The sequence below is a fragment of the Hemiscyllium ocellatum genome (genome assembly GCF_020745735.1).
Source record: "Hemiscyllium ocellatum isolate sHemOce1 chromosome 38 unlocalized genomic scaffold, sHemOce1.pat.X.cur. SUPER_38_unloc_5, whole genome shotgun sequence".
Taxonomy (NCBI): Eukaryota; Metazoa; Chordata; class Chondrichthyes; order Orectolobiformes; family Hemiscylliidae; genus Hemiscyllium; species Hemiscyllium ocellatum.
Genome location: NW_026867523.1, coordinates 124,548 through 139,832, shown reverse-complemented (window position 1 = coordinate 139,832; position 15,285 = coordinate 124,548). Strand labels below are relative to the sequence as shown.

Sequence of the window (15,285 nt, the reverse complement as noted above, 5' to 3'; positions counted from 1 at the left end):
GTCCCCACCCTTCTCAAAAGAGAGCAGCCCCCAGTCGGTTCAGTTTCCAACTCTCACGTGGTGGTGGGGAGAGATAAACAGGAGGGGGGGGGGGGTGGGGCAAAGCAGACAGGTGCAAATGTGTTGCTGGTCAAAGCACAGCAGGCCAGGCAGCATCTCAGGAACAGAGAATTCGACGTTTTGAGCATAAGCCCTTTTTTTACTCAAAGCAGACAGGCCCTATAACTGGCAACAACGAGGTCCAAGGCAGGAGGGGGGAGGGAATACTCCCCACTTGCCCCTGAGTGGGGGCAGCTCCAACAACACTCGAGAAACTCCACACCATCCAGAGACAAAGCAGCCCCCGGCCCCACACCCACAACAATCCCCTCCCTCCCCCCACCTCCCCCTCAGTAACAGCAGTGTGTACTGTCCCCTCTCTCCCTCCCCACCTCCCTCAGTAACAGCAGAGTGTACCGTCCCCTCCCTCACCCCCACCCCCCCCTCAGTAACAGCAGTGTGTACCGTCCACTCCCTCCCCCCCCCCCCCCCAGTAACAGCAGTGTGTACCGTCCCCTCCCTCCCCCCCACCCCCCTCAGTAACAGCACTGTGTACCATCCCCTCCCTCCCTCCCCCCACCCCCCCTCAGTAACAGCAGTGTGTACCATCCCCTCCCTCCCCCCACCCCCCCTCAGTATCAGCAGTGTGTACCATCCCCTCCCTCCCCCCACCCCCCTCAGTAACAGCAGTGTGTACCATCCCCTCCCTCCCTCAGGGACATTGTGGGTCTCCCCTACAGCACATGGGCTGGAGCGGGTCAAGGAGGCAGCTCACCCCCACCTTCCCAAGGGGGGCAACTAGGGACAGGGTGATAAACACTGGGCCCAGCCAGTGATACCCGTGTCCCAGGAGTGAATGAGAAAAGCTGTAAGTCCAGTGTTTGAGGGAGGGAAGGTGAGGGAGAGGGAAGTTCAGTCAGAGGGGAAAATGCTAGAATCCGTTGGGAAAGGTTAAGTGAATCCACGGTGTTCAATGTGATTGATGAGACATTGAAAAGGGTTCCTGTCTGTGTTTTCAGTTGTGATCGATCTGGGGAAGGCTGGTGTGCTTTCCCAACCTGGGCAAGGACAAGATCTCTTTGTAAATCCAATCACTCAACCTCAGTGTGGGCGATGTTTACACTGCTGCTTGGCTCTTGCCCTTGGTGGGGGCAAACACTGTCTTTAGACACAGAGGGAGCTTCGGTTGGTGTCAAGTGGCTGATTGGTCTGACCAGTCATAACCAGGTGAGGTGGCTGAGCGGACTCACCTGGAGAGGGCAGGGGTCGCGATCCACCCGATGACCACCTGCAGCCGGCGGGGTAGCTGGGCGTCTTGATGCGGCTGGAGGGGAATGGCCGGGGAGGGGGCAGGGGCCTGGCTTTCTGACCCTCGGGCGAAGGCGGCTGCTCCTCCTGCCCCTTGCCAGCGGGCTCCATGGCATCGTTCACCTCTGGAGGAAGCAGAGACAAATGGGCTGAGGTCACACCAGACAATATGCAGCAGCAGAAACAGTCAGTGGTTAGCTACACTCACAGTTAGAACATTCCCCCCGACCCCTCCCCACAGACACCCTGGAACCGGGACACCACTCACGCGATGGGCTGGATGTCATTCATGTTATTAAACTGGAAAGAGGGCAGAAGGCAGTTACAAGGACATTGCCAGGACTCGAGGACCTGAGGGAGAGGTGAGACATGTCTATGCAATACTGTCCCATAGTGCCCAGGGATGTACAGGTTAGGGTGGGTTGGCCATGGGAAATTGTCCCATAGTGTCCAGGGATGTGCAGGTTAGGGTGGATTGGCCATGGGAAATTGTCCCATAGTGCCCAGGGATGTGCAGGTTAGGGTGGATTGGACATGGGAAATTGTCCCATAGTGCCCAGGGATGTGCAGGTTAGGGTGGGTTGGCCAGGGGAAATTGTCCCATAGTGTCCAGGGATGTGCAGGTTAGGGTGGGTTGGCCAGGGGAAATTGTCCCATAGTGTCCAGGGATGTGCAGGTTAGGGTGGGATTGGCCATGGGGAATTGTCCCATAGTGCCCAGGGATGTGCAGGTTAGGGTGGATTGGCCATGGGAAATTGTCCCATAGTGCCCAGGGATGTGCGGGTTAGGGTTGGTCTGATGTTGTTGGGCCGAAGCGCCTGTTTCCACAGTGCAGGGATTCTATGATTTGATAAGCTGGGATTGTTTTCTTCAGAGCGTACCAGAGTGAGGGGGGGGCAGCTTACTGCGGGCAGCTGTGCTCTCCCTCCTTGAGAAAGGATGTCCTGACACTGGTGGGGACGCACAGGAGGTTGGTTCCAGAGTTGAGGGGGTCAGCTTATGAGGAGAGGCTGAGTAGACTGGGATTATATTTATTGGAATTTAGAAAATGCAGTGGGATCTTATAGAAACATATAAAATGAAGCAAGAATCGATTTGATAGAGGTAGGGAGGATGTTCCCACAGTGGGGTGAAACTAGGATAAGAGGGGATTGCCTCAAGATGAGGGGGAACAGATCTGGGGCTGCATTGAGAAGGACGTTTCTCACCCAGGGGGTTGGGAATCTCTGGAATTCTCTGTCCGGTGAAGTCATTGATGCTACTTCAGTAAATGTTTTTAAAGCTAAGAGAGATACTTTTGAATCATGAAGAACTTCAGTGAGAGGGCGGGTAAGTGGAGCTGATTAGTTACGGTCTTATTGAATGGCGGAACAGTGGCCTACTCCTGATCCGAGCCCTTATGTTCGAAGTCTCCGAGATGACGAGAGGGTGAACTGCCCTCCAAGTCTTTGTCCCAGGGCTGGGGAATCCGAGGACGAGAGGGCATCAGTTTAAGGTTAGAGGGGAAAGGGTTAAAGGGAACCTGAGGGGCAGCAATGTTTTTAATGCAGAGGTTGGCATTCCTGTGAAAAAGTGAGGACTGCAGATCAGAGCTGAAAATGTGTTGCTGGAAAAGCGCAGCAGGTCAGGCAGCATCCAAGGAGCAGGAGAATCGACGTTTCAGGCATTCCTGAAGAAGGGCTTATGCCTGAAATGTCGATTCTCCTGCTCCTTGGATGCTGCCTGACCTGCTGCGCTTTTCCAGCAACACATTTTCAGCATCCATGTGAAATGAGTTGCCAGTGGAAGTGGGTGAGGCGGGTACACATTAACATTTAAAAGGCAAACACAGGGAGAGGGAAAGTGTAGAAGGATAAGGGCCAACTGCAGGGTAATGGGGTTTGTGTGGATGGACACTTTGGTCAGCATGAACCAGTGTGGGCCGAAGGGCCTGACCCTGAGCTGGAGGATTCTGTGACTGGCCTTTCTATTTTCTTCCATGTGCGTTTCGTTCAATTGATTCCCAGGATGAGGGTGTCTCTGGCTAGCCCCAGTATTTGCTGCCCCATCCCTAATTGCCCCAGTGGGCAGTTCAGAGCCCAGCCCATTGCTGTGGGTCTGGAGTCACATGTAGGCCTAGACCAGGAAAGGAGGCCGGGTTCCTTCTCTGAGTGACCCAGATGGGGCTTTCCAATAATCGGGAACAGATTCACTGTCACCTTGAGGTTCTTAATTCCAGATTTGTATTGAACTCAAATTCCACCATCTGCAGTGACGGGATTCAAACCCGGGGCCGCAAAATATTCCCGAGGTCTCCGGGTTAATAACTGGGTGATACCAGCACAAGGGCATGCCCCTTCCCCATCTGCTCGAAAGCTTTCCATCATTCTACACCCAGAACTTCAATCGCTTGAGGGGTTCGGGGTGGTTTATATACAGAATAACAGCTCCCCGGGAGGGAGTTACAGACTGGAATCTAATCGAGGGGTTCAGGGTGGTTTATATACAGAATAACAGATACCCCGGGAGGGAGTTACAGACTGGAATCTAATCGAGGGGTTCGGGGTGGTTTATATACAGAATAACAGCTCCCCGGGAGGGAGTTACAGACTGGAATCTAATCGAGGGGTTCAGGGTGGTTTATATACAGAATAACAGATACCCGGGAGGGAGTTACAGACTGGAATCTAATCGGGGGGGTTCGGGATGGTTTATATACAGAATAACAGATACCCCGGGAGGGAGTTACAGACTGGAATCTAATCGAGGGGTTTGGGGTGGTTTATATACAGAATAACAGATACCCCGGGAGGGAGTTACAGACTGGAATCTAATCGAGGGGTTCGGGGTGGTTTATATACAGAATAACAGATACCCCGGGAGGGAGTTACAGACTGGAATCTAATCGAGGGGTTCGGGGTGGTTTATATACAGAATAACAGATACGCCGGGAGGGAGTTACAGACTGGAATCTAATCGAGGGGTTCGGGGTGGTTTATATACAGAATAACAGATACCCCGGGAGGGAGTTACAGACTGGAATCTAATCGAGGGGTTCAGGGTGGTTTATATACAGAATAACAGATACCCCGGGAGGGAGTTACAGACTGGAATCTAATCGGGGGGGTTCGGGATGGTTTATATACAGAATAACAGATACCCCGGGAGGGAGTTACAGACTGGAATCTAATCGAGGGGTTTGGGGTGGTTTATATACAGAATAACAGATACCCCGGGAGGGAGTTACAGACTGGAATCTAATCGAGGGGTTCGGGGTGGTTTATATACAGAATAACAGATACCCCGGGAGGGAGTTACAGACTGGAATCTAATCGAGGGGTTCGGGGTGGTTTATATACAGAATAACAGATACGCCGGGAGGGAGTTACAGACTGGAATCTAATCGAGGGGTTCGGGGTGGTTTATATACAGAATAACAGATACCCCGGGAGGGAGTTACAGACTGGAATCTAATCGAGGGGTTCAGGGTGGTTTATATACAGAATAACAGATACCCGGGAGGGAGTTACAGACTGGAATCTAATCGAGGGGTTCCGGGTGGTTTATATACAGAATAACAGATACCCCGGGAGGGAGTTACAGACTGGAATCTAATCGAGGGGTTTGGGGTGGTTTATATACAGAATAACAGATACCCCGGGAGGGAGTTACAGACTGGGATCTAATCGAGAGGTTCGGGGTGGTTTATATACAGAATGACAGATACCGCGGGAGGGAGCTACAGACTGGGATCTAATCAAGGGGTTTGGGGTGGTTTATATACAGAATAACAGATACCCGGGAGGGAGTTACAGACTGGAATCTAATCGAGAGGTTTGGGGTGGTTTATATACAGAATAACAGATACCCGGGAGGGAGTTACAGACTGGAATCTAATCGAGAGGTTCGGGGTGGTTTATATACAGAATAACAGATACCCCAGGAGGGAGTTACAGACTGGAATCTAATCGAGGGGTTCGGGGGGAGGGTTTATACACAGAGTAACAGTTCCCCGTAGCCATGTACCTGCCGTGCTGGGGCTATGAACGATCGTGTGGTTAGTGCCCTGGTCCTGACTGTTGAGATCAGTTTCGGAGGCAGGTGGATGGTACTCCATGATCTTACATCGATAGACACATTTCCGCCGAGCATCGAACGTGCTCCAGTACACACGGGAACATCTGAGCAGTACAACAACGGAGCAAACAAATATTTATAGAGCCCATTTCATACAATGGAACTTCCCACAGGGGGCTCAGAGCAGAATATGGACATAAGGACAGTTTTCAAGCAGGGCCAGATGGAGAGAGGGGGAGAAGCAACTTCGGAATAGCAGCCCATTTCCCAATAGTCAGCACCTCCAGGAACTGTATCCCAGTGAGAGACAGCACCTCCAGGAACTGTATCCCAGTGAGAGTCAGCCCCTTCAGGATCTGTATCCCAGTGAGAGACAGCCCCTTCAGGAACTGTATCCCAGTGAGAGTCAGCCCCATCAGGAACTGTATCCCAGTGAGAGACAGCACCTCCAGGAACTGTATCCCAGTGAGAGACAGCACCTCCAGGAACTGTATCCCAGTGAGAGACAGCACCTCCAGGAACTGTATCCCAGTGAGAGTCAGCCCCTTCAGGATCTGTATCCCAGTGAGAGACAGCCCCTTCAGGAACTGTATCCCAGTGAGAGTCAGCCCCTTCAGGAACTGTATCCCAGTGAGAGACAGCCCCTTCAGGAACTGTATCCCAGTGAGAGACAGCTCCTTCAGGAACTGTATCCCAGTGAGAGACAGCCCCTTCAGGAACTGTATCCCAGTGAGAGACAGCCCCTTCAGGAACTGTATCCCAGTGAGAGACAGCCCCTTCAGGAACTGTATCCCAGTGAGAGACAGCTCCTTCAGGAACTCCACATGCCCATAAGAAACAGCATACTTACTGATAACCAATGGGGAAGATATGTCCTTCACATTCTGACAACTCTGTGAGAATTCCTAAGCTATCGATGGTCATGGACCCTGAACAGAGAGAGAGAGAGAGAAGGTGAGACAGAACTGAAATATCTGATCGGGTAATATGACGAGATCTAGTGGGACAGCGGGTGAGGAGGAGTACCAGTTCCAGGTGGTACAGAGACGGGTGCCATGAGGTACAATTGGGAGCGTGCCTCTCTGACCCTGAGGGTGAGGCAGAGGGGAGAGGTCATTGGGCACTGGACGTGAGCACCGACCTGCTGAGCCAGGGATGACCCATGCAGATCCAAACGCCATGACCCTGGAGTCCCAGTCTGGGGAAAGGTGGCAGGTTCCCATCCTGACAGGACTTGAGACAAGCTTGTGGGAGTTTTCAGGGCAGCTGTCCCCTGGGAGCAGCGTGCAATTCCGGACAATATTCATTTAATTTAATCTAAACCAGCAGGCAGGAAGGAATCAGCCTCGGTTTATGAAAGACAGCTTGGGTGACACGACACATGGTTATTGTGTCCCTCGCACAGATCAGGATCCACACGAGAACAGCAAATATCAGAACACAGCACAGCCCGGAATAGCACAGGAACAAACAGCATGGCAAAGGGAGAATTCAAGCTAAATTCAGATAAACACACGCCCACTCTGCCAGGTCGGTGCCCGACTGGCGAGGGACATGGCATTCTTGTGTGTGTACCCTGACACTGCCAGGCTGGGAATCTTCCCAAAATCTCTGCCTACGTGCAGCAATATCCAGGTTCGACACTAGAGGGAGCTTCACATCATCCCTGCCCCTGAGAATGGGTGATCGAGACAGTGTAGAGGGAGCTTCACTCTGTATCTAACCCCGTGCTGTCCCTGTCCCTGGGAGTGTTTGATGGGGGGACAGTGTAGAGGGAGCTTCACTCTGTATCTAACCCCGTGCTGTCCCTGTCCCTGGGAGTGTTTGATGGGGGGGACAGTGTAGAGGGAGCTTTACTCTGTATCTAACCCCGTACTGTCCCTGTCCCTGGGAGTGTTTGATGCGGGGACAGTGTAGAGGGAGCTTTACTCTGTATCTAACCCCGTGCTGTCCCTGTCCCTGGGAGTGTTTGATGGGGGGACAGTGTAGAGGGAGCTTTACTCTGTATCTAACCCCGTGCTGTCCCTGTCCCTGGGAGTGTTTGATGGGGGGACAGTGTAGAGGTAGCTTTACTCTGTATCTAACCCTGTGCTGTCCCTGTCCCTGGGAGTGTTTGATGGGGGGACAGTGTAGAGGTAGCTTTACTCTGTATCTAACCCCGTGCTGTCCCTGTCCCTGGGAGTGTTTGATGGGGGACAGTGTAGGGGGAGCTTTACTCTGTATCTAACCCCATGCTGTCCCTGTCCCTGAGGGTGTTTGATGGGGGGACAGTGTAGAGGGAGCTTTACTCTGTATCTAACCCTGTGCTGTCCCTGTCCCTGGGAGTGTTTGATGGGGGAACAGTGTAGAGGGAGCTTTACTCTGTATCTAACCCGTGCTGTCCCTGTCCCTGGGAGTGTTTGATGGGGGGACAGTGTAGAGGTTTAAGAGGGTAAAGGGATGTTTCCATCAGCAAAGCTGAATAAGCTCAGATAATGTAAAACACACAATTTCTACGTGTGCTACTGGGCTTGCTGACAGCATAGAGAGAGACAGAGAGAGAGAGAGGGAAACAGAGAGAGAGAGGGAAACAGAGAAAAGAAGAGTGAAAAAGAGAGAGAGAGCAAGAGAGGGAGGGGGAGAAAGATAGGGGGAGGGGGAGGGAGGGAGAGAGAGGAGGGGATGGGGGAGAAAGACAGAGAGAGAGGGAGATGGGGGAAGAAAGGTAGAGAGAGAGATAGCGCTTGAAGAGAGAGAAAGGGAGGGGGAGTGAGAGAGGGAGGGGGGAGGGGGGAGAGACAGAGGGGCGAGAGAGAGAGAGAGAGGGAGAGAGAGGGGAGAAAGACAGAGAGAGAGAGGGAGGGAGGAGAAAGAGAGAGGGGTGGAGAGAGAGAGCGTGGGGGGAGAAAGACACAGAGAGAGAGAGAGAGGGAGAAAGACAGAGAGAGGGAGGGAGGGGGGAGAAAGACAGGGAGAGGGAGGGAGGGGGAGAAAGACAGAGAGAGGGGGTGATAGGGAGAGAGAGAAAGCGCATGCGCGCGCGAGGGGCTGGAAGAGAGAGAGAGCACGTGCGGAAGGAGGAGGGGCACAGAGACAGAGCGCGGGGGAGGGTGGGGGAGAGAGGGAGCACGCGAGGGGGAGGGGGATGGAGACAGAGACTTGGGGTGGGTGCCCAGCAGCGGGCAGGCTGCAGGGCACAATACCAACTCACCAATCATCATGTTGATGTTTTCAGGTTCCAGTCCTGTCAGAAATTTCCGACGCAAGGTGATCCCTTCAAAATCAACAAATGTTCTCCGCATTACCTCGAAGCCATCTTCCAAAACAGTCTGGGGAAAAGACAGCAGTTACCATGGAAACGGATGCACAGGGAATTCACAGCAAACATCAAACCAAAAACATCCAACAATCTCTCAGCAATCACCCTGACACCAGGCAGGTGACACTTCTCACCCATCCGAAAACAATACCCCGCACAGAAATGGAAGGGGGTCTGTGTCTGTGATTCCCCCACACGGTGACGGGACAGGGGTCTGTGTCTGTGATTCCCCCACACGGTGACGGGACGGGGGCCCGTGTCTGTGATTCCCCACACGGTGACGGGACGGGGGTCTGTGTCTGTGATTCCCCACACGGTGACGGGACGGGGGCCCGTGTCTGTGATTCCCCACACGGTGACGGGATGGGGGTCTGTGTCTGTGATTCCCCCACACGGTGACGGGACGGGGGCCCGTGTCTGTGATTCCCCCACACGGTGATGGGACGGGGGTCTGTGTCTGTGATTCCCCCACACGGTGAGGGGACGGGGGTCTGTGACTCCCCCACATGGTGACGGGACGGGGGTCTGTGTCTGTGACTCCCCCACATGGTGACGGGACGGGGGTCTGTGTCTGTGACTCCCCCCACACGGTGAGGGGACGGGAGTCTGTGATTCCCCCACACGGTGACGGGACGGGGGTCTGTGTCTGTGATTCCCCCACACGGTGACGGGACGGGGGTCTGTGATTCCCCCACACGGTGACGGGACGGGGGTCCGTGTCTGTGACTCCCCCACACGGTGACGGGACGGGGGTCTGTGATTCCCCCACACGGTGACGGGACGGGGGTCTGTGACTCCCCCACACGGTGACGGGACGGGGGTCTGTGACTCCCCCCGCACGGTGAGGGGATGGGAGTGTGCAAACAGTGTGAATTCCCCTATACCCAGTATCAGACAGCAGTTGCTCTCTTGCGACTGGGCTGTGCTCTCTCAGAGGTACAAACCTTTCCTTCCACCAAGTCCTTGTGGCGTTGACAGTAGACTTTCTTGTCCTCTTCGAAGACACACTTACAGGCACGGGCGCACATGAAGTGGTAGTTGCTCTGACAGGAAGACAGACAGCATCCAACAGTCGCCCCAGGCTTCTGGCAATACTCACATCGCTACGTACAGGGGAGAGATCACACAGAGGATCAGAACTAAGCACGCACAGCAGGCAATACACCCAGCACACACCTCACTGTATTCTACTGCTGTCACAGGACGGAGGGTCAGTGCTGTGGGAGTGGGCACTGTTGGAGGGTCAGTGCTGAGGGAGCGCCGCACTGTCGGAGGGTCAGTGCTGAGGGAGTGCCGCACTGTTGGAGGGTCAGTGCTGAGGGAGCGCCGCACTGTTGGAGGGTCAGTGCTGAGGGAGTCGGCACTGTTGGAGGGTCAGTGCTGAGGGAGCGCCGCACTGTCGGAGGGTCAGTGCTGAGGGAGTCGGCACTGTTGGAGGGTCAGTGCTGAGGGAGCGCCGCACTGTCGGAGGGTCAGTGCTGAGGGAGTGCCGCACTGTTGGAGGGTCAGTGCTGAGGGAGCGCCGCACTGTTGGAGGGTCAGTGCTGAGGGAGTCGGCACTGTTGGAGGGTCAGTGCTGAGGGAGCGCCGCACTGTTGGGTCAGTGCTGAGGGAGTGGGCACTGTCGGAGGGTCAGTGCTGTGGGTGTGGTCACTGTCGGTGGGTCAGTGCTGAGGGAATGGGCACTGTCGGAGGGTCAGTGCTGAGGGAGTGGGCACTGTCAGAGAGTCAGTGCTGAGGGAGTGGGCACTGTCGGAGGGTCAGTGCTGAGGGAGTGGGCACTGACAGAGGGTCAGTGCTGAGGGAGTGGGCACTGTCAGAGGGTCAGTGCTGAGGAAGTGGGCACTGTCGGTAGGTTAGTGCTGAGGAAGTGGGCACTGTCGGTAGGTCAGTGCTGAGGGAGTGGGCACTGTCGGAGGGTCAGTGCTGAGGGAGTGGGCACTGTCGGAGGGTCAGTGCTGAGGGAGAGCTGCACTGTCGAAGGATCAGTGCTGAGGGAGCGCCGCACTGTCAGAGGACCAGGGCTGAGGGTGTGGGCACTGTCGGAGGGTCAGTGCTGAGGGAGTGGGCACTGTTGGAAGGTCAGTGCTGAGGGATTGGGCACTGTCGGAGGGTCAGTGCTGAGGGAGTGCGCACTGTCGGAAGGTCAGTGCTGAGGGAAAGCTGCACTGTCGGAGGGTCAGTGCTGAGGGAGTGCTGCACTGTCGGAGGGTCAGTGCTGAGGGAGAGCTGCACTGTCGGAGGGTCAGTGCTGAGGGACTGTATAGGGTAGATATGATATACTGCTGCCAATGTGGATTGGATTTGCGAACCCAACAGGAAGATGCCGAGGGAGGGACAGAGGGAGGTGGTGGTGACGGATATAAGAGCCACGATCCAGCACACTGACCATTAGCTTCCCTCGGCCGACTGCTGTGTGAACATTCTTCAGCGAGCCATCCCCTTCCTCGAAGACCTCTGCTGACCACAAGGCACAGTTGACGTGTGTCCACTCGTTCTGCCCGATATACAAGAGGCGCCCAGCGTCCTGCAGCAAGACAGACACCATGGGACTGGGCAACCAGCAAACCAGAACGTCCCGAGTTATCACCATCCTCACACACACCAGCCACACCCTCAACGGGTCAGCTGGTACACAGGGACAGGAGGCCACTCAGCCCCTCCTCCTCCAGCCTGTTACACAGGAACAGGCGGAGGCCAATCAGCCCCTTGAGGGGCCAGTTTTTTACACCCTCTTCAGTGCAAAAGAACCCTCTGACACTATCCCATGGCTGACCCAGATTAAATGTTCAGCTTCAGCCCCAGAAGCCCCACTTTGCTCTCTTTCCCACGCGCACGCCCACTGATCTGAACTATCTCAGTGCAGAGCTGATGCTTCAGGGTGGCACAGTGACTCACTGCTTCCTAGCGCCAGGGACCCGGGTTCGATCCCACCCTCGGGCGACTGTCTGGGTGAGGTTTACTCATTCTCCCCGTGTCTGCGTGGGTTTCCTCCAGGCGCTCCCGTTTCCTCCCACAGTCTAAAGATGTGCAGGTTAGGGTGGATTGGCCATGGGGAATTGTAGGTTAGGGTGGGTTGGCCATGGGAAATTGTCCCATAGTGCCCAGGGATATGCAGGTTAGGGTGGGTTGGCCATGGGAAATTGTCCCATAGTGCCCAGGGATGTGCAGGTTAGGGTGGATTGGCCATGGGAAATTGTCCCATAGTGCCCAGGGATGTGCGGGTTAGGGTGGATTGGCCATGGGAAATTGGCCCATAGTGTCCAGGGGATGTGCAGGTTAGGGTGGATTGGCCGTGGGGAATTGTCCCATAGTGCCCAGGGATGTGCAGGTTAGGGTGGGTTGGCCATGGGAAATTGTCCCATAGTGCCCAGGGATGTGCAGGTTAGGGTGGGTTGGCCATGGGAAATTGTCCCATAGTGCCCAGGGATGTGCAGGTTAGGGTGGGTTGGCCATGGGAAATTGTCCCATAGTGTCCAGGGGATGTGCAGGTTAGGGTGGATTGGCCGTGGGGAATTGTCCCATAGTGCCCAGGGATGTGCAGGTTAGGGTGGATTGGCCGTGGGGAATTGTCCCATAGTGCCCAGGGATGTGCAGGTTAGGGTGGATTGGCCATGGGAAATTGTCCCATAGTGCCCAGGGATGTGCAGGATAGGGTGGATTGGCCATGGGAAATTGTCCCATAGTGCCCTGGGATGTGCAGGTTAGAGTGGGTTGGCCATGGGATCAGCAGGAGTACAGTGATGGGGTAGGGTTGGGCTCTGGGCGGGAGGTACAATGGTGGGTCGGTGGAGACTCGATGGGCCGAATGGCCTGATTCCACAGCCAGGGATTCTATGACCAACACAGTTTGCATTTGATTTCCATTTCCTTGCAGCCTGTTATTAATGAGTTCTCGAGCGGGGGGGTCAATCACAAGGGGGCAGTGTGCCCACTGGTGAGAACGAGGAGACTCATTTGTAGGTTTCAGAGAGGGGCCGAATGGGGGAGTTCACGAGTCCCTGCACATGGCGTGTGCACGCGAGCGGCAGAGAGAGAGGTGGGGGGGGAGAGACAGAGACAGGGAGAGATGGGGAGGGAGAGGGGGAGGGACAGAGGGAGAGAGGGGGAGGGACAGAGGGAGGGAGGGGGAGGGACAGAGTGAAAGAGACAGAGAGAGAGAGAGAGGGAGAGCAAGGGAGACAGTGAGAGAGAGAGCGCGAGAGAGAGAGAGACAGACAGAGACAGAGAAAGACAGGGACACAGAGAGGGAGGGAGAGGTAGGTGGGAGAGGGAGGGAGAGGGGGACAGACAGACGGAGGGAGGGAGAGAGAGGGAGGGAGAGGGACAGAGAGGGGGGAGGGGGGACAGAGAGAGGGGGAGGGGGGACAGAGAGAGAGAGAGAGAGAGAGAGCGCGAGCGTGTGCGCACGCGTGCATGTGGAGTGAGCAAGTGACAAACAGAGAGCGAGTGCGAGAGCGGGTGTGGGGTGGGGGGGACGTACGTTGAGTTTATCGTCGCCGTACTTCAGGCACAGGGCACACTGGCGGCCATCCTCAGTGTCCACTGAGACGCTGCTGTCTGAGCTCACAGCCTGGCCCCTCGCTCTCTCTCCTGCAACACAACACAGCCGGGTCACCATTCACTCAGAGGCCATTCGGTCCTTCCCCCCCCCACACACAGATAACATAGGCCATTCGGCCCTTCCAGCCCAACGCCACCATCCCATCCCATCATGGCTGACCATCTCAGTATCCCATTCCCACCCTCTCCCCTCTATCCAATGACCCTTCAGCCCCAAGAGCCATGTCCAGTTCTCTCTTGAACGTATCTAATGAACTGGCTCCAACAGCTTCCCGTGGGATAGAATTCCATAGGTTCCCAACTCTCTGCGGGAAGAGGTTCTCCCCCATCTCGCTCCGGAATGACTTCCCCCTTGTCCTGAAACTGTAATCCCTAGTTCTGGACTTTCCCAACATTGGGAACATCCTTCCCATATCCAGCCCGTCCAATCCCATCAGGATTTTATAGGTTTCCAGGAGACTCCGTGCCCCCCCCCGTCTAAATTCCAGGGAGAACAGGCCCAGTCGATCCAGTCTTTCCTCATCTGTCAGTCCCCCCTCCATCCCGGGATTCAGTCTGGGAGAAACTTCCCTGGGATCCCTCAATAGCGGGATTGTCCCTCTCTCAGATCAGGGGGAGACTGAAACAGCTCACAGTCCTCAAGGGTGGTCTCACCAAGGGCCCCCTGTCACTGCAGGGAGACACCCTTAGTCCGATACTCCAATGCTCTCTTTAGGAAGACCAGCCCGCCATTAGCTTCGGGAAGGCCAGCCCACCATTACCTTCGGGAAGGCCAGCCCGCCATTACCTTCGGGAAAACCAGCCCACCATTACCTTCGGGAAGGCCAGCCCACCATTAGCTTTGGGAAGGCCAGCCCACCATTACCTTCGGGAAGACCAGCCCACCATTACCTTCGGGAAGGCCAGCCCGCCATTACCTTCGGGAAGGCCAGCCCGCCATTACCTTCGGGAAGGCCAGCCCGCCATTAGCTTCGGGAAGGCCAGCCCACCATTAGCTTTGGGAAGGCCAGCCCGCCATTACCTTCGGGAAGGCCAGCCCGCCATTACCTTCGGGAAGGCTAACCCACCATTACCTTCGGGAAGACCTGCCCGCCATTATCTTCAGGAAGGCTAACCCACCATTACCTTCGGGAAGACCTGCCCGCCATTACCTTCGGGAAGGCCAGCCCACCATTACCTTCGGGAAGGCCAGCCCACCATTAGCTTTGGGACGGCCAGCCCGCCATTAGCTTTGGGACGGCCAGCCCGCCATTACCTTCGGGAAGGCCAGCCCACCATTAGCTTCGGGAAGACCAGCCCGCCATTACCTTCGGGAAGGCCAGCCCACCATTACCTTCGGGAAGGCCAGCCCACCATTACCTTCGGGAAGACCAGCCCACCATTAGCTTTGGGAAGACCTGCCCGCCATTATCTTCAGGAAGGCTAACCCACCATTACCTTCGGGAAGACCTGCCCGCCATTACCTTCGGGAAGGCCAGCCCACCATTACCTTCGGGAAGGCCAGCCCACCATTAGCTTTGGGACGGCCAGCCCGCCATTAGCTTTGGGACGGCCAGCCCGCCATTACCTTCGGGAAGGCCAGCCCACCATTAGCTTCGGGAAGACCAGCCCGCCATTACCTTCGGGAAGGCCAGCCCACCATTACCTTCGGGAAGGCCAGCCCACCATTACCTTCGGGAAGACCAGCCCACCATTAGCTTTGGGAAGGCCAGCCCACCATTACCTTTGGGAAGGCCAGCCCACCATTAGCTTCGGGAAGGCCAACCCACCATTACCTTCGGGAAGGCCAGCCCACCATTAGCTTCGGGAAGGCCAGCCCACCATTACCTTCGGGAAGGCCAGCCCACCATTACCTTCGGGAAGACCAGCCCACCATTAGCTTCGGGAAGGCCAGCCCACCATTACCTTCGGGAAAACCAGCCCACCATTACCTTCGGGAAGACCAGCACACCATTACCTTCGGGAAGACCAGCCCACCATTACCTTCGGGAAGACCAGCCCACCATTACCTTCGGGAAGAC

The 15,285-nt window shown here is 55.7% G+C and overlaps 1 protein-coding gene across 1 annotated transcript in view; it reads right to left on the bottom strand.

Annotated features, from left to right (window-relative positions):
- The window catches only part of LOC132808782 (histone-lysine N-methyltransferase 2A-like), a 79,845-nt gene that overhangs the window by 21,951 nt on the left and 42,609 nt on the right, over positions 1-15,285 (bottom strand). The window contains exons 19-25 of the mRNA XM_060822233.1: positions 13,185-13,294; positions 11,091-11,228; positions 9,646-9,804; positions 8,594-8,711; positions 6,254-6,332; positions 5,353-5,507; positions 1,290-1,472 (exon numbers count right to left, since the gene is read on the bottom strand). Of these exons, the coding sequence (XP_060678216.1) occupies positions 1,290-1,472; positions 5,353-5,507; positions 6,254-6,332; positions 8,594-8,711; positions 9,646-9,804; positions 11,091-11,228; positions 13,185-13,294 (942 nt within the window). The remainder of the gene's footprint in view (positions 1-1,289; positions 1,473-5,352; positions 5,508-6,253; positions 6,333-8,593; positions 8,712-9,645; positions 9,805-11,090; positions 11,229-13,184; positions 13,295-15,285) is intronic.